This window comes from Saimiri boliviensis, chromosome 11 (assembly GCF_048565385.1).
Source record: "Saimiri boliviensis isolate mSaiBol1 chromosome 11, mSaiBol1.pri, whole genome shotgun sequence".
In the NCBI taxonomy this organism is placed as follows: Eukaryota; Metazoa; Chordata; class Mammalia; order Primates; family Cebidae; genus Saimiri; species Saimiri boliviensis.
This window is the reverse complement of record NC_133459.1, coordinates 109,753,257-109,772,766: the sequence shown is the minus strand read 5'-3', so window position 1 is coordinate 109,772,766 and position 19,510 is coordinate 109,753,257. Positions and strand designations below refer to the sequence as shown.

Sequence of the window (19,510 nt, the reverse complement as noted above, 5' to 3'; positions counted from 1 at the left end):
TCATTCGACTCTGCTGTTCTTCAGTTTTCCAATGTTAAAATGAGGGCCTGGGAAGAGATGAATTTTAAAATCTCTTTTGACTCTGATACCCTGTTCATGTGTTTGGTCAGCTCCACTCCCGGACTCTGTTGTGGTTCAGTGATGCCAGCGTACCATCTTGTGGCCAGAGGGAGTAAGCATCGGATGAAGGCTCTGTCCGCTCTGGGTCTGCACATTATACACATTGCTAAAATCAGTCTCTCACAGAAAGCATCCACCTACATCCATAACAGCCACAAACAGTTGTTCACAGGTCGTAGGACATTTCCATTGTTCGTTATAATTTATTCTAAACAGTTTTAAGGATTTTTGTAAAACCTGCTCACCAACTCGAACCCCTCATGTTCATACCATGTTCTCTTATTTGGAGCCTTAACAGAATCAAGTTGAATCTTACCTGAAGTTAGTCCCAGCACAGGTGTTGAAATTTGACTGCCAGGATTGAAATACTGGCTCTGCCTCTTACTATTTGTCTGTGTATGGGCCAGTTAGCTTTTCCAGGCACCAGAAATTGAGTAATTGGAAGTTTTAATGAGATAATCCACATAAAGCACTTAGCATAGTGGCTAGCACATAGTTAGTGCTTCATATATGGTAGGTGCGGTTATTGTTGTTATTGTTATTTCGGTGACCTGTTGCCATATTTGGACAATTTCTGTCCAGTGTTTTTTTCTCAAAAGATATACATGGTTTCTCTTAATAGTCTATTTAGGCATATTAGCTATTCTGCCATTTACTCCTGATGGAAATTCATTTATGAAAAGAGATTCTTGCAGCCTTTGTTGCAGGGAGGAAGAGGAAAGGCACTGAACCAATTGCTAATACAATGTGTGACAGGTGCTGTCATAGCGGTTCCAGATAGGCTAGCAACCCTGGGACAGAAGCTCTCGCCAGCCTGCCACACCCAGGGCAGGCTTCCCATGTGTTTGTGAACCCTTCTCCCTCCCATTCCTCACATGATAGAAAAACTGTTATTTCTTGCCGGGCGCGGTGGCTCAAGCCTGTAATCCCAGCACTTTGGGAGGCCGAGGTGGGTGGATCACGAGGTCAAGAGATCGAGACCATCCTGGTCAACATGGTGAAACCCCGTCTCTACTAAAAATACAAAAAAAATTAGCTGGGCATGGTGGTGCATGCCTGTAGTCCCAGCTACTCAGGAGGCTGAGGCAGGAGAATTGCTTGAACCCAGGAGACGGAGGTTGCGGTGAGCCGAGATCGCGCCATTGCACTCCAGTCTGGGTAACAAGAGCGAAACTCCGTCTCAAAAAAAAAAAAAAAAAAAAAAAAAGAAAGAAAAACTGTTATTTCTTAATGCCAGCTACAGTTAGTTTTTGCTTTAGGCTATAAATCTATTTCAGGGAAATAATTTGAGCAAGTATACCAACTAGGGAAACAGACTTGATTTTTGCAGTGAGAAAAGCATGTTTTCTCAAGTTACTGTTTCTACACAGAAGGTTTTCAATAAGCTCTGTATTACCTGTTTGCTCAAAAGCGACATGGTCTGCAAAAATCACGTGTCTGAGCTGCGGATTCACTGGGCCCGCCTTCCAATTCTGTCTTCTTCCTTTGTGTGTCTCTGGCCAAGTGTACCAGTTAGGGCTGTCGGTTTCCGGCAGCAGAACCAACTCTGGTAAAAGGCAGTTTTCGGAACACGTTGGGTACCTTCCAGACTTTAAGAGAAGGCTGGAGAACTAGGCTTAAAAGGGGAACAGGACCCAAGTGGGAAAACGGGAACCACACGAGGCATTTCAAACAGAATTTAATACAAGGAATTCGTTTCAAAAAAGACTAGAAAGTAAAAAGGCAACACGGAAGAAACCAGAATATGTTGGAGAAAACAGCTAGTGCCTTTAAGGCTGGGGGGACTAAAGGGACAAAAGTGGAGTTAGCAGAACCCGGGAGCTCTGAGGAGGAGCCACACAGCTGGTGCTCTGACCTCTAACGGGGATGCCACAAGCTGGTGTTTGGATTTGGGGGTTGAAGAGCGGAGACCGTGAGGACTCCAGCCTCAGAGGTGAGTGTGGCAGGATGGTGGCCTGAGAGCCAAAGTAGCTGGGGGGTTCTGGCTGCTTCTGTTTTCTGCTGCTGAAGTGATGCTGCCAGGAGCACAGGAAGTTGTTCCTTCCTCCTCTCAGGTTGCCCTTCAGTGCCTCCCGTTTTCACAACCAATAGGAAGCCAGACAGAAAGGTAGTGTGGGAAATGCAGGCAGTATGTGGACCCCAGTCCCAGTGTCCCAGAGCATGAGAGAGTTGGCTTAGAGCTGAGAGCTGACTAGCATAACAGGGATCCAAGGCTGCAGGAAATGCAGCCAAGGACACGGCGCAGAAACAGTCTGGTTCACTTTGCTGGCTGCCGCCACCCTGGAACCTACCGTCATGAATGGATTCCAAATGAGATCATTTCATTCAGCTGGTATGTCAAGGATCGGCGATTCCTGAATGGGTTATGGATGTGGCCATCAGTGGGCTGGGAAATTAGTCCCTTTAACCCTTGGAGCAGCCAAGCAAGGCCTGCGATGGTCAAAGCACCCACTGGTTGCCTTGGCTGATTGGCTAAGGCTAGCAGCTCTGTAACAGACCTAGCAGCTCACTGTGTAGCTCCCAGGAACACTCACACGACGGTGGAGCCGCTCAAAAACAAAAGGGGGTTTAAAGACGAGCATCTTCCTGCCTCAAAAAAAGGAAATGTTCATGAAAGTTATTTTTTTAGTTTCATTTTTAACTTAAAAATATTTATATTTTAACTGATAAATAAAAATTATATATGGTGTACAACGTGTTTTGAAATAGGTATACATTGTAGAATGGCGAAGTCAAGTTTTACTTATGTATTCACATATTTATTATATCTTTGTGGTGAGAAGACTTAAATTCTGCTTTCTAAATGACTTTCAAGTATATAATATATTGTTATTATGGTCACCATGTTGTACAATAGATCTCTGGGATGTACTTCTTTCTAACTGAAATTTTGTTTCCTTTGATCAATATTTCCCCCGAACTCCCTCTTTTAGTTTCTTAATCTGTTAGAGTTAGGCATTCTTTTTTGTGTGTGTGTGTGTGTTTTGTTTTTTCTTTTTTCTTTCTTTATTTTATTTTTCTGAGTAGGCATTCTTAAGAGATGGTTTTGAGAATTTGAAATGATACGCAATTGTGACTTGTACAGAGTAGGTGTTTAATAATAATTGCTTTTGCAGGGCATTGTACTACAAATTAAAACTATACATATGGCAAAAAAGCTTTAACTGTAGTTGAAAAATATTTGTCAAGTGGAGGATAACGCTCAAGGGAGGATAAAGTCACCAAGAACGATTCTAGGTCTTCTGTGCACATTTGAGTACTTCAGGAACGCCTTTGTTTTGGGAGTGGGAAGAGTGTGCTCCCAGGATTAGAATCCTGGAAGTTGAGCGCTTGAACTTGAATGTCTTACTTCAGTACTTCGAGAAGTTTTCTTTTTAACTTCCCATGGTGCTTACAGTTATGCAGCCTGGTGCTTTTAGGAGCCTGCCATGACCTTTTCTCTCATGCAACACGCTTTCCCCACAAGCTTTGTTGAGGTGTATAGGCTTCCTTGTGGAGGGTTTTGTGTTTCCGTGCTATGGAAGATGTAAGGCATGCCTTTTGCTTACTGCTCCTTTCTTACTTCAGGTTATCCTCTTCACGCTCCTGAAGCCTACTTTCCTTATTTCAAAAAGCATAATGTGGCTGCAGTCGTGAGGCTGAACAAAAAGATTTATGAGGCAAAACGCTTCACAGACGCTGGCTTCGAGCACTATGACCTCTTCTTCATAGACGGCAGCACACCCAGTGACAACATCGTGCGAAGGTTCCTGAACATCTGTGAGAACACCGAAGGGGCCATCGCCGTTCACTGCAAAGGTGTGTGCCAGGCCTCGGTGGTGGTGGCTGCACTTATGGAAGGGGCGGGCCAAAAAAAGAGCAAATAACATAAAATGAAACCTGTCTAGTGTCTTAGAAAACAGTGAGGTTTGTAATTTCAGACAACTGGGACACAAGCTCATTTTAGTAACCCCTTCTTAAAGAAAGGATTGCTTGGGTGTGGACAGTTGGTGGTGGTATAGCTTTCTTGATATGCCAGTTTTCCAGACCTTGCCTTTCCAGGCCCACGTGCCACAATGAGGGAAAATTACAGTAGCAGTGTCGTTAGGCTGTAGGTAAAATTGTAAAGAGGCAAGGGTTGTTAGTTTCCCTCTCTCTTTTGTTGTTTTCAGAATTGCTCATCTCTTTCCCTATCCTCTTGCACTGTCATGGTTCTGTTTTATGACCCAGTTATCTGATCCCCATTCCAGTCTCTGCCTCTTCCACCCCTACTAGTCTTTGGCTTCATGGAGCAGAGTGTCTTCTATGCCTGTTGCTAGGAGCAATTGGCTAGCTTACTGATTGGGCTAGCTTACTTGCTGCTGATGTGATGCTGCGTCTTGGAATAAACATAAAGACTTGGTTTTGCAAATCTCTGATCTCTGGGGGTGGGTGGATACTTTGGGGCAGGAGTTGTTCAGAGTATAGAAGGTTTAGTATAGCCAGATTTAGCAAATAAAAATATAGGTTGCCTCATTAAATTTGGATGTTAGATAAACAATGAATACTTTTTTAAAAAAGTATAAGTATGTCCCAAATATTGCAGGGAACGTGCATTCTGTATTTTGTCTGGCAACCCCATGTCAGCTACTCAGAAAATATGACGTGCCGTTTGCTCTAAGCTTAGTTGTTAGACTTCGAGGAGGCTCGAAATCCATTCCATTCCGGATCTTTCAGGATGGATAATACCGAAAGTATTCCAGAGATTTTCCTGGGTCTGGGATTGCAGTGAGGAGAAAGCCCCTGGGCCGCCCTGGGCTAGAGCCTCGAATTCCTCACGCGCAGTTTCTCCTAGTACCGCTGGGTGGTGCTGAACTCGTGGTTTTGGGTCTAGACCCGGTTTCCCTCTCGTTTTATGCTAATCATCTAGTAGGTGTTCGGGAGGGTGCTGTTCTTTTCATGTGCCTAGTGCTGCTGTAACTGACTTATTCAGACGGGTATGGCTTTGGTTCTGACAGAAATTAAAATGCCGTTTTGTAGGCCCTTGTTTCTATGTTTAAGATTTGAGTAGGTGGAGGTACTTTGCGAACATGTGAGCAAAAATGGGAAGCCGCAGTTTCCCAAAGACCCAGAGAAATGGAAATGAGCAGCACGTGGCCCGCCCCCCATGCCAGGCTCCACATCCTCCTGGGTGGACAGAGCTCTCCCTCCCTGCCCTCCCCGTTTCTTAGCAGGATGGGCCCTGGCTTTGTGGGACATCTTCTTGTCTCTGGCGTGGGGTCTGTTAGGAAGGTGTCACTTGCTGGCTCATTTGTGGGTGCTGCTTTCAGGCCACAGTGGGGTGGCATTGAGTTGGCTTTTTCCCGTGTGGTTCATTTGCGCTCTGTTTGCTTTTCCATTGCATTTTGTTCAAAGTTGCCGAGGTGCAAGAAAAAGCCCGCATATCACGTATTTTAAACAGCAGTAGAACTTGAGAGCTAATGGGAACGTTTATATTGTTAGTAGGAGATAATCCTATCTTCTCTTTCAAAGTTTAGTTTTGTGTCATAAAAATCATATTTTTTTCCCTGAGATTGATTGGCCTTATTTCCTAATTCAGGTAGTTTTATGATTACTATGTCATAGAGTTTATCTGTGGATTAGCCATCCGTATCTTGGACTGACAAATTCAAGGAGAACTGCAAAGCTTTCATTAAAACTCAGTGTGTTTCTTGATAGTATGTTCTTACCTGAGAGACATTGTGCAAATAAAACTCTATGGTGCTAAGCACTCTTGTTACAGGTGTTTTCTTTATATCCTTGACCTGTGAAAGTATACCTTTTAAAAAATATATGTATTTATTTTATATTGCAATTTTTTTTTTTTTTTTTTTTTTGAGATGAGTCTTGCTCTGTCACCAAGGCTGGAGTACAGTGGTGTGATCTTGGCTCACTGCAGCCTCTACCTCCCAGGTTTAATCAATTCTCCTGCCTCAGTCTCCTGAGTATCTGGGATTACAGGTGCCCACCACCACACTCGGCTGACTTTTTATATTTTTATTAGAGATGGGGTTTTGCCATGTTGGCCAGGCTGTTCTCGAACTCCTGACCTCAGGTGGTCCACCCACCTCAGGCTCCTAAAGTGCGGGGATTACAGGTGTGAGCCACCATGCCTGGCCTATATTGCAGATGTTTGTATATTAAATTGGAACCTTTAACACTGAAGTCAGTTCTTGTATAGGACAGTCACATTTATATGTGATGACGTCTTTTTGAGAGTGTTGTTTTGTTTTCTTCCACTTGCTCACACTTACAGGATTCTTTCGTAAGGATTACAGTTTAGTTACAGCTGTATTGCTTTTCACAGCATACGTATCTACTTTAGGCTTGTTAATTATTTTGACATCTGACCTAATTAAGTCAGCTTGATTTTTCTGGGAATTCAAGCAGCACTCAGTATTTTAATTGAACTAAAAGAAGGAGGGAAAGAGAATCTTATCCTATGTCAAATGAACTTTGGTAGCGACTGAAAAGAGAATGAATATGTCATGCCTCAACATAAAGCATTTTATACGGAGATAGACTAGAAACCAATCTGCTGGGGTTACAACATTTCAATAACTGCATTTCACTCTGTCGCTGATAAAAGAGATGGCTATGAATTCTTGAAATTCTCTACCACAAATAATAATCTAAAATACAGCAACGTCGTGATATTCCAGTATGTGATTATTGATGTTCTATAGGGCTTTCAGAAAATGCTTGGAACTGTAAAGCAATTGGTGTTTGACTTGGTATAAATAGAACACTTTTCAACATCTTGTCATGCTGTGCCAGGGAGCCCTTTAATTACAAATGCTTTAAAAATTTTCTTAAAGTTTTTATAGAAACTTAGTGAAATGTTCCTATTCTGTTCAGTTGTGGTAAGAGCTCCTAACTATTGAGTGCTAAGTACTTTCTTTTTATAGATCAAAATTATAGACTCTTTTTTAAAAGGGGGAAGCTGCTTTAGTTTCAGAGAAATTTGAAAATTTCCTGCACCTCCTTTTTGGTTATGAGTGTGACTAGGAGCCTAAGGGAGGGAGCTAGACAGGTCTTTGCACAGAGGGGAGCAGTGAGAGGGAGTGTTGTCTCCATAGGGAAGGAAGGCCCTTTCTCTCCGGAGAGACACCCCAATTGGTGACTTGAAGGAAGAACTCTGGAAACTCACTAGGCCCTGGCTTCTGCTCCAGGATGTCACCTGTGTTTTATCTATACGGTTGCCTATAGTCTTGCCAGGCATGTAGGGAATTAACAGCGATAAGCACTGGGTGAAATAGAAGGCAAATTACTCATAACTTAATGGTGAAAGAAGAGCCCCACTGAGACCATAATTAAACCTCACTCTTTTAAAGAATGTTATCTTTGACCTGGGACAAGAGTTCCTTCAGATGAAAACAGAACACACACACACACACACACACACACACACACAGACACACACACACACACACACACCCATCATGTAATAAAACAGAGTATGAATACTTCTTAAGAAGGAAGAGTTAATGGGAAGGAAATGTCAAGCATCTGTAGACATGAGCTTGCTTGTCATTTAATTTGTATTTTCAATATGTATTCTCAGTCCAAGCAATATTGTCCCCAAGGGGGCAAAATTGTTTTTTGGGGGATGGAAAACTTTTTTTTTTTTTGTATAAAGCACAGATTTTCATAAACAGATATGCAGTATGTGACAGTGAAATTTCATGGGGGCCGATCAGGAAAAAAATATCTAAAGAGGCTCCTGAAAGGAACAATCACGTAAAAAAGGTTGAGGAACACCGATTTAAAGATGTACTCTTTTCACATTTTAACATTTCTGAAATTAGAATGGATCTTAAAATGGATAGCATGTCATAGTTTAATGTTTTCTTTCTTGGTAGAACTTAGATCGTACAGGATGGTAGTCTTAGACTTGCTGAAATACCCTGTGCTCCCAAGTACTGTCAGATGAGAGAAGACTACCTTTATTGTTTGACCAGAGAAAGCTGACAGAAGGATCCCTCAAAAGCAGAAGATTCTTGAACATGTAAAAACTGAAGCTATCAGTGTCCCCTGTTTTGTTTACTTTTACACACACACACACACACACACACACGCAAACAATTTTTTTTCCTTATTTCTTTTTATAACTAAATGTTTTCGTGGGTGAAGTCAACATTGTACAGTTTTCTAGGTCAGAAATGTCAGTTACCTGTAACTGCCCCTGCGACCCGGTCCGAATGGATTTCTAATTCAGCTTTTCCTCCTCGTTGCATTTGCTCACCCTCGTCCCAACCCCCTTCAGCCACCCTTGCTTCCCTGCCCCGGCCTTCCGTCTCATCTCTCTTGCTTCTCTCTCTGTCTTTTCCAGTCCAGCCAGTAATGCTGCTGCCAGACCCATTTGCTTTTATCGCATCACTTTCTTGCCCCCAAATCTGTGACAGCTTCATTTTGCCCTTTCCATTGTTTAAAGAAAAATAGAGTTTTACATGATAGCAGTTATGTCTATTAGCTGTTGATAATATCATCACACTTGAATGCAGAGCAGTTTCTGGGCAAGGTTTGAATTTTCTTTTTTTTTTCTTTTGTGGGAGCATTTGCTGGACTTTGTATTTCTTATTCTGTTTCCTTCTTTTACAGCTGGTCTTGGAAGAACAGGGACATTGATAGCCTGTTATGTAATGAAACACTACAGGTTTACACATGGTGAAATAATTGCTTGGATTAGAATATGCCGGCCGGGCTCTATTATAGGACCCCAACAGCACTTCCTGGAAGAGTAAGTATATTGACCCCATTACCACATTACATCCTGTTCCTGATCCTTTCCACCTCTTGTTCCCCTGGTTGTGGACCACATCAGCCTGTGGTTATAAAATGGCTGCATTATTAAGAGAAATGTGTGCCTCTAATAGAATATTGTTGATTTGACAGCTAATGCATTCTAACTTTGTACCTTTTATATCTCTTAGATCAGGTGAGAGTGAGAAGAAAATCACAGAGCCATCTCTGCCTACCCTTTTTCTGTCATTTTCTATGTGTGATCTGGCTACAGTGCAATTTTCTTATGTCATCCCACTTGGCACTTTTCATTCTTTTCTTTTGTTTGCATGTCTTAAAGTATAATGGGAAAAAAAAAAACCACAATTAAGGTCACTCAGTGATTTTGGTAAGACTGCTGCTCTCCTGACAACTAACTAAACTGCGAATGTAGGTACAACTTATGAATACACCCAAGAAGTTACCAGAGAAGAAAAAGGGAGGAGAACTGGGTTTTAGTTCTGGCTCTGCCACTAACTAGCTTTATGACCATTATTTAGAATAATTATTCATTCATTCATTCATTTATTCACATACCCATTCATTAGCTTTTTGTCCAGCCTCAGCTCAAGAGATGGAGAGATTTAACCTGTAGGACACAATCCTTTCTTCTTAGAATGCTAGAACTTACCTCAATGTACTCATTAATCAAATGAGAAGATGAAATTAGTACTAGTTGATCTAGGTCCAGCTCTAAAATATTATCCAGTAGTGATATCTTTTACTGAAACGTCATCTTTTTCTTTTTATGCTGGGTTCACTCCCTTCATTCTATATTAACTTTCATTTTTTTTTATTTTTTGTAGAGACGAGGGTCTCACTATGTTGCCCAGGCTGGTTTTGAACTCCTGGGCTCAAGCAATCCTTCTGCCTCGATTTCCAAAGTGCAGGGATTACAGGTGTGAGCCGCTATGCCTGGCCCATGGCTCTCTTTTGAATAGCATTCTTTTTCGTATAATTATTCCTTTCTAATTTAAATGTAATTATTCCTTTCCAATTTAAATAATCATGATCATGTGTGAATTCATAAAGAAATGATAATGAATTTCATAGAAAGATGCCATAAGTAAACTCTTAGCATCTGAAATGATTAAGAGGATTTGAGCCTGCTGAGGAATTATTTAGTGGCCAGTCCTAGAGGTAATAACTAATTAAGAAAAGAAGTGGTAAAAAACGAGCAGTTATACTTTAGCTTAAAAGAATGATGCAGAAGTATAATGAATGCATTAGAAAAAATATGCGGGAACAGAATCATTAAAAAGACAGGAAGTTCTCTGTTTTTTTTTTTTTTTTTTTTTTTTGAGATGGAGTTTCGCTCTTGTTACCCAGGCTGGAGTGCAATGGTGCGATCTCGGCTCACCGCAACCTCCACCTCCTGGGTTCAGGCAATTCTCCTGCCTCAGCCTCCTGAGTAGCTGGGATTACAGGCACGTGCCACCATGCCCAGCTAATTTTTTGTATTTTTAGTAGAGATGGGGTTTCACCATGTTGACCAGGATGGTCTCGATCTCTTGACCTCGTGATCCACCCGCCTCGGTCTCCCAAAGTGCTGGGATTACAGGCTTGAGCCACCGCGCCCGGCAGTTCTCTGTTTTTACCTGTGAGGTACAAATAAAATAATTCTGTTATTTTGGAGCTTTATTCTTGAGCAGATTCTCAGCCATAGTCTTCATCTGTTTCTCTGTTTTGCATTTTATGTGCCTGTAGCCTGGATCTTTGTGCCATGTATCTGCCAGGTTCTCATTATAATAATTAATAAAGTTGAATAAATGGTCTTAGGGTTAAAAAAACCAAATACTACTAAGCCTAGTTTTTTAAGCCATTTAATAAATCTCTTAAAATTATTGCCTGTCAGTCACTTTAGGCTGAAGAAAGGCTTTTAAATTTATAGATACTTAAGCTGTGTATAAAGAACTCTCAAAACTCAAGAAAACAACTTAATATCAAATAGGTAAATGATTTGAACAGAAACTCTTCCACAGTGATATACAGATGGTGAATATTCCTCATGATCATAAACACTGAGTTCCTAAACAAACATTGCATATAAAAAAACACTGAGTTCCTAAACAAACATTGCTATATAAAAAAAGATAATACATCATCACCACCATGGCTCAGTATTAGAAAATTAGTATAATTCACCACCACATTAACACAAAAAGGAGAAAAATTATATGATTATCTCAATGGAGGTACAAAATTTGAAAAAGTTTAGTACCCATTTTTAATAGAAACGTTCAATAAACTAGAAATAGAAGAAAATTTCCTCATTCAGATAAAAATAATCTATGAAAACTCTACAGCTAAAATTATATTTAATGGTGATGCTTTTCCTGTAAGATCAGGAACAAAACAAGGGTGTCTACTCTCACTACTTCTAATATACTGGAAATCTTAACCAGTGCAATACAAAAATAAAGAAAACTTACAACTAAAAAGTGAAATTAGTAAGGTTGCAGGATACAAAGTCAGTGTTTAAAAATTTTCAGCAAAATTTTAAAAATCTGCTAATTAAAAGACATGCAGTATATATATGACAAAAGACTTTACACATATATTAAAAACTATAAACAATTTTAAAAACTAATTTTTTAAATAGGCAAAAGACTTGGCCAGATATCTCATAAAAGGTAATATATGTATATGAAAAGATGTCCAACATAATTATTTTGAAGTTAGTAAATATATCTTAAGCAGTACACAGAAAGCATTACCTATAACTGAGTTGAAATTGTAAAATTCTCTTCATGTAAGACACTATTAACAGAGTGAAAATGAAAAGCACAAGAGTAGCAGAATATTTGCATCGCATATAATGGGCACTGTACTTGTATCCAGAATACTTAGATTCCTACAAATTAACAACAGAAAGAAAAACAGTCTGATAAAAAATGTTTAAGAAATACAAAAAGGTAGAAGAGAATGTACAAATGGCCAATATAGAAGAGAATAGAAGAGAATGTACAAATGGCCAATAAACATGAAAAGCAATTCAACCTCATTAGCTATTTCATATTTTTTGGTACACCTATCTATGGGAGATATACCTGTGATTGGAATAATTGGGTATGTGTTCATTCAGCATTAGAATTATTAAACAGTTTTCCAAAGTAGATATGCCTGTTTATGTTCTCATCAGCAATGGTTTGTCAGCCTTTTAAACTTAAGCCATTAGATGTTTTTAAGTGGTAACTTGCTTTATAGTTTTAATTTGCTTTTTCTTGATGACTAATGTTGATCTTCGTATATTCTAGATACTAGTCCTGTCTGATCAAAGTGTTTTTCAAGTCTTTTTTTTCAACCTGTAACTTGTCTTTTCATCCTCTTAATAGGGTCTTTTACAGAATAAAAGTTTTAAATTTTGATGAAATCCCTTTTATCACTTTTTTCTTTTTGATATTGTCTAAGACTCTTTGTTTAGCCCTGGATTCAGTGATTTCTCATATTTTTTTCTGAAAAGTTTATAGTTTTACGTTCACATTTAAGTCTGTGATGGATTTTGAGGTTTTTTTGTTCATTTCATAAGGTGTGAGACTTACGTCGTTTCTTTTCTTTTCTTTCTTTTTTTTTTTTTTTTTGGCCTATGGATGTCCAGTTGCTTCAGTACCATTTTTGCTGAAAAGTCAATTTCTCCACTACATTATTTCTGTAGCAGCATCAGAAATCATTTGGATATGTCTGTGTTAATCGATTTCTTTGTTCTCTATTCTGTTTCATTGATCTATGTGTCTCTCCTTTCTTCAATACTGCGCTCTCTTGATTACTGAACCTGTATGGTGAGCCTCAACATTGGAAGAGTGATTCCTTCTGCTTTCTCCTTCTTTAACAAAATATTCTTGGCAATTCCACTTTCTTTTTCTTTTCACATATATTTTAGAATAAGCCTGTCTATATCTACAGATAATGTTGCTGGGATTTTGAAAGGAAGTATGTTAATCCTCTATATCAATTTGGGAAGAATTGAAATATTTACTATTGTTGAATCTTCTAATCCATAACTGTAATATGTCTTTTCATTTATTTAGTCCTTCTTTGATTTCTTTCATCAGCATTGTGTAGTTTTCTTGATGCAAGTCCTTTTCTTTTTTTGTTAGATTTACACCTAAGTACTTTTTTTTTTAAAGCAATTATAAATGGTACTTTTTTTATTTTTTATTTTTTTGAGACGGAGTTTTGCTCTTGTTACCCAGGCTGGAGTGCAATGGTGCGATCTCGGCTCACCGAAAAACCGCCTCCTGGGTTCAGGCAATTCTCCTGCCTCAGCCTCCTGAGTAGCTGGGATTACAGGCATGCACCACCATGCCCAGCTAATTTTTTGTATTTTTAGTAGAGTTGGGGTTTCACCATGTTGACCAGGTTGGTCTCGATCTCTTGACCTAGTGATCCACCCGCCTCGGCCTCCCAAAGTGCTGGGATTACAGGCTTGAGCCACCGCGCCCGGCCTCTATTTATATTTTTAATTTTGATATCCACATGTTCACTGCTAGTATGTAGCAAAACAATGGATTTTTCTATGTTTATTTTGTTTCCTGAAACTTAGGAGTTTTGTGTGCATGTATGTGTATGTACGTGCAAATTCTTGGGGATTGCTTTTTCATCCACAAATAGGACAGTTTTATTTTCTTTCTGATATGTATACCTTATATTTCCTTTTCTTCCCTTGTTGGACAGGCTAAAACGTCCAGCACTGTGATAAGTAAGAGTGATAAGTGCAGACATCCTTGTCGTGCTCCCAGTCTTGAGAGGAAAGCATCTAGGCATTCACCTGGATTAAGTATGTTAATTGAGGTTTTCTATAGATGTTCTTTATCAAATTGAGGCGGTTACCCTCTATTTCTATGTTTCTGAGTTTTTATCATGAATGGGTGTTGAGTCTTGTCAAATACTTCTTCTGCATTGATTGATATAATCATATGATTTTCTTCTTTACACTGTTAATATGTTAGATTACATCAACTGTTTTTTGGTATATCAAAGGAGGTTTATGTCCCTGGAATAAACCCCACTTGGTCATGGTGTGTACTTCTTTTTATATGTTGTTGAATTCTGTGTGTTAAAAATTTGTATGTCCATATTCATAAGTAACATTGGTTTGTAGTTTTCTTTTTTTGTACTGTTTTGTCTGGGTTTTGTGTCAGGATAATACTAGCTTCATGAAATGAATTGGGAATCGCTCTCTATTCTGTTTGTTGGAAGAAATTGTGAAACTGGTGTGAATTCTTGAAATGCTTGATAGAATTCTCCACTGAAATTATCTGGACCTGAGGATTTCTTTTTTGGGAGTTTTAAAATTATGAATTCAATTTCCTTAATAGATATAAGGCAATTCAAATTGTTTTTTGAGGAATGAGTCCGTTTCATCTAAATTGTCAAATTTACATTTGTAGAGGTTTTTTTTTTTTTTTTTTTTTTTTTTTTTTCATTATTCCTTTATGTTTGCAGGGTCCGTAGTGATTTTCGTGGCTTCATTTCTGATGTTAGTAATTTGTGTATTTTTTCCCTTTGTCAGTCTCTCAAGAAGTTTGACAATTTTATTGATCTTTTCAGAGAATCAGCTCTTTGTTTCATTGATTTTTCTCCTTATATTTGAGTTTGCTTTTAATTTCATTGATTCATGTTTTTGTATTTAATATTTCCTTCTGCTTGCTCTGGGTTTATTTTGCTCTTCTCTTTATAGGATCTTGAAGTGGGAGATTAGATTATTGATTTAAGACTTTAATTCTTTTCTAATGTGTGCATTTAGTGCTACACACTTCTCTCTTAGCTTTGTCCCACAAATTTTGATATGTCTTATTTTTATTTTTATTCAGTTTCAATGTGTTTTTTGATTTCCCTGAGACAGCTTTTTGATCTATGGATTATTTTGAAATGTGTTGTTTAGTTTACAAGCGTTTGGAAACTAACACTTATCTTACTTATCTTTCTGTTACTTGATTTTTAATTTGATTCCATTGTGATGAGATAACACACTGCATGAATTCAATTCTTTTAAATATGTTGAGGTTGTTTTATGTCCTACAATATGTTCTATCTTGGCATATGTTCCATAGTTACTTGAAAAGAATGTATATTCTACTGTTGTTGGATGGAGTGTTATATATATGCCAATTTGATTCTCTTGGTTGATGGTGGTGTTGAATCATTGAATCCTTGCTGATTGTCTCTCTAGTTGTTCTTTCAATCAGAGACGTTTTGCAGGCTCCAACTGTAACTGTGAATTTGTCTATTTTTCCTTTTGATTCTATCAATCTTTGCTACATGTACTTGCAGCTCTGTAACTTGGTATCTATGTTTAGGATTGCTATTTTTTCTTGATGGATTAACTCTTTTATTATTATATTATGTTCCTTTCTATCTCTAAAGTCTTACAGTTCTCTGATATTAACATAGCCACTCCTGGTTTTCCTTGATTAATGTTTGCATGCTATTTCTTTTTATATCCTTTGATTTTCAACTTGCCTGGGTTATGTTCTTCGATGTCAGTTTCTTATAGACAGCACATAGCTGAGGCATGGTTTTAAATCCACTCAGTCAATTTCTGCTTTTAACTGTTATATTTAGACCATTACATTTAATGTAATTATTGATATGTTGGGGCTTAATTGTCATTTTTTTTTGTATTCTGTTTATACTATTTTTGTTTCTGTTTTCTTTTTTCTGTCTTCCTGTGTATTGAATATTTTTTAAAACTCCATTTTATCTACAGTAGTTTTGAGCATATCTCTTTGCGTGCGTGTGTGTGTATTTTAAAAACATATATAAATAAAAATGTATCACAGTTTAAAATGTTGTCTTTTTACCAGTTTGAGTGAGATATAAAAATGCTATCTTTCTTTATGTCCCTTTACCTTCTTCATTTATAATTGTCTTATTTTATCAATGAATACTGAGAACCACAGCAGACAGTGTTATAATTTTTCCTCAACTGTCAAACATCGTTTAGACACTTAAGAAGAAAGAGTGTATCGTATTTACCCATATTATTGGTTATGGGGATCTTCCTTCCTTCCTAGTGTCTACAATTCCTCCTTTTGTTATTTCCTTTCTGTTCCGAGAACTTCCTTTAGTGGTTCTTTCAGAGTAGATATGCTGGCAACAAATCCTTTTTGTTTTCTTTCATCTGAGAATGTTTCGATTTCTCTTTCACTTTTGAAAGATATTTTCACCGGATTCTGGCCTCTATGGGTTGACAGTTTTTTTCTTTCATCATTTGATAATTGTGCCACTTTCTTCTGTCTTCTGTGATTTCTCATGAGAATCTGCTGCCATTTGAAATGTCCTGCTCCCATAAGTATGGCGTCATTTCTTTCTCATGGCTTTCAATATTTTTTTCTCTGTCTGTACTTTTCAGTATTTTGGCAGTGCATCTAGGTGTGGATTTCACTGGAATTACCCCTTATGAGGTTTACTCAGCTTCTTGAATATGTCGGTTTGCATCTTGTCAAATTTGAAGGTTTTCAGCTATTATTTATTAAGTGCTTTCTCAGCCTTGTCCTCATTCTCCTCTCCTTCTAGAGCTCTGTTGACATGGGCGTTCATTTTTTTGTTATATTCCCACAGCTCTCTGAGACTCTCTTCATCATTTTATTTTTAGTTTATTTTCTCTTAGTTGTTCAGACTGGGTAGTTTCTATTATTCTGTCTTCCACTTCACAAATTCTCTCTTCTCTCCATTCTGCCATTTAACCTCCTCGCTGAATTTTACATTTTGGTTATTTACTATTCTAAACTTTCTATCTGGTTCGTCTTTATTTCTTTGCTGAAACTTCATGTTTAGTCAATTGTTTCATGTGTCTTTGTAATTGTTTGTTAGGGCATTTTTATCATGGCGACTTTTAAATTTTTGTCAAATTATTATAACATCTCCTATCTTGGTGTTGGCATTTAGCAATCATCTCTTTTCATTCAGTCAATGTCAATGTCAGAAAATGTCAACCTGGACATTTTCCTAGTATGTTGTGCAACCCTGGATCTTACTTAAACCTTCTGTTGTATCTGGCTTCTTACACTGCTCCAGAAGGGGGAGGTGGTGGCAGTTGGGTTAGGGGGCAGGGAGATGCCACGTTGCTGCTGCCAGGTGGAGGCAGAAATCTGGATTCTGCACTCAGCCTCTGTTGATGTCCAAGGTTAAGGAGCTTCTTGTTGCTGGTGGATGGAAGTGGGAGTTCTGGCTTCCCCATCTGGTCTGCACTGACACTGTGATAGGGGTCACCTTACTGAAGGGTGTTGGTGAAAGTCTTCACTCTCCACTAGGCCCCCTGTGACACCACTCCAGCTGATAGGGGAGGGTTGCTGGTCACTGCTGGTTGAGGTGAACTTCCGGGTTCCATCCACCATAATACCTTAGTGATGAGTGGGGCCGAAATTGGGGGATCTCATTACCTAACTCCCAACTTAGCCTTCTTTGACACTTCTCTGATGAGTGACTGATGAAGGATATAGGGGTGCCTGCTTACACAACCTGGCAGGGTGGAAATCTAGCATCCTCTCTCAGTCCTTGCTGGCTGGCAGGGTTAGGGCCACAGTTTTTTTTTTCTGTGGGGTTTGGCTGAAGACAGTTGTTGTTGAAACATTTTCTCTCTTACTAGGATAACTTTTTCCTGTTACTTTGACTAGAGAGAGCAGACTTTTATTGGAGCTTTAAAAAAATCAGCTCTGGGCTGGGTGTGTTGGCTCACACCTGTAATCCCAGCACTTTAGGAGGCCGAGGCTGGTGGATCATATGAGGTCAAGAGTTCTAGACCAGCCTGGCCAACATGGTAAAACCTTGTCTCTGCTAAAAGTACAAATATTATCTGGGTATGATATCATGTGCCTGTAATCCCAGCTGCTTCGGAGGCTGAGGCAATTAATTGAACCCAGGGGGCAGAGGTTGCAGTGAGCCGAGATCGCCCCACCATGCTCCAGCCTGGGCGACAGAGTAAGACTGCGTCTCAAACAAACAAACAAACAAACAAACAAACAAAAACCACACACACACACACACACACACACACACACACACACACACACAACCCCCCCTGCCAAAAGTCAGCTTTGTTGGAATTTTTGGATTATTATCTTCTTTACCCCTAAGACTGGGCAATATAAGGCAAAAAGAAAACCCAGGGAACTCAACACCACTTGGTTACTTAGGTCTCAAGGTTCCAACAAATCTGCCTTTTTGCTTTCTGTTTTCAGGGTTTTGTTACGTTTCTGTTTTAAAAAAATATATATATAAATTTTACTTATTGGGAAGAATACTCCAAATTAGAAAGTATGATGAATAAGAGAGGATAGAGGAGTTGTGTGACTTAAGTGTTATTTAAGGAAGCTTGGGTTGCAACAATGTGTAAGATGAATTGGGTAGTTGGAGATTGGAATCAGAGAGGCTAAAAAGGAGACTATTATCATCCATCTCAGGGAGACAGGGACTTAACAAAAGAGGATAGAAGTTGGACTGCAGAGTTAGAGATGGGTACCAGGGACATTTCAAGAAAAAAAACACAAGGCTTTGCAGACTAATGATCAGAGAGACGTAGAGTATGAAGTCAATGATGACGCAAAAGCATAAATAAGTAACGTGTTCATTAAGCAAGAAATAAAAGGGTAAAATCATTCTCTCTTAGGTTTTCACCTGTCAAAAATGACTGAACAAGTTAAAGTGATTGTATTCTTTTGAAGGTGAAAAGTTAATCAGTGCCTTTTAGATAATGTTAATTCCAGATCTCTGACTGTAGAAAGGCTGGTTTGTCATATCCTCCTAGTCCTTGAGGACCAAAATATGTCCAGGTGTTTGACTGCCATGTCTTAAACAAGCAGTCCTCTTATTCACTGGCAGTTAAGAGAGATATTTATTAGCATCCTTTTGAGTTGTTGATGAATTTACGTATTGCCAGACCTCTCCTTTGTTAACAGTCTGAAATTTTAGATTTAAACTTTTAAAGGATTTAAATAAAGCTCTCTATTTGCAAAACAACCAGCAGGTGTTTTTCTTCTATTTAAAGCTGAAGTTCTTAAACCAAAAATACCATTCTGAACCCCAGATGTGTCTTCTATCAGACATCTTCAAGGTTCTTAAAATGATGCAAAAATACATCTTTTTGTTATTGAGCCAACTCTGGACTCAGCCTTCTCAGAGACAACCTTTAGAAGTATAGAGGTGGAGTCAGGCTGCTTTTACAATTTGGTCGATTCTATTTATTGAAGCTTTGCTGTGTGAGTGGGTATCGTTATCTGTGGAGGATCATTATCTAGCTGTGAGGATCCCCTGACCTCGGGGATCATGTTCTGTTAAAGCCTTCGTTCATTATAAAGGGATCACTGAGGGACTAGTGTTGGGGTCCCATGGGGATTTTCCGCGCACAGAGATCCTTTACTTATGGGGCTCAATATGGCATTGTTTTTATTTTACATTTCTTTCTGAGACAGAGAGAACTCATATGTAGCCTAAATCTGGCTCCTACAGGAAGTTTTGTCTCTGCAAAGCAGAGCTTCCATTTTGAACAAGGTTATCTTTAAGAGGCACAATATTATGGTTGAACTCTTTTTCATTCTTAAATCCATAAATCAAAAATTCCCCTGTTCTACTTTATTACCACAGGTGTTTTCGTCAGCTTCTACTGAGTTGG

General features: G+C 38.8%; 1 protein-coding gene across 9 annotated transcripts in view; it reads left to right on the top strand.

Moving 5' to 3' along the window:
• The window catches only part of CDC14A (cell division cycle 14A), a 182,824-nt gene that overhangs the window by 109,085 nt on the left and 54,229 nt on the right, over positions 1-19,510 (top strand). For 8 of the 9 annotated variants that reach the window (XM_074381355.1, XM_003933257.4, XM_010343810.3 and 5 more), the window contains 2 exons: positions 3,688-3,918; positions 8,719-8,857. In XM_074381355.1, coding sequence (XP_074237456.1) covers positions 8,760-8,857 — 98 coding nt within the window. In that variant the 5' untranslated portion in view covers positions 3,688-3,918; positions 8,719-8,759. The remainder of the gene's footprint in view (positions 1-3,687; positions 3,919-8,718; positions 8,858-19,510) is intronic. The other variant, XM_074381351.1, reaches the window with a different exon arrangement.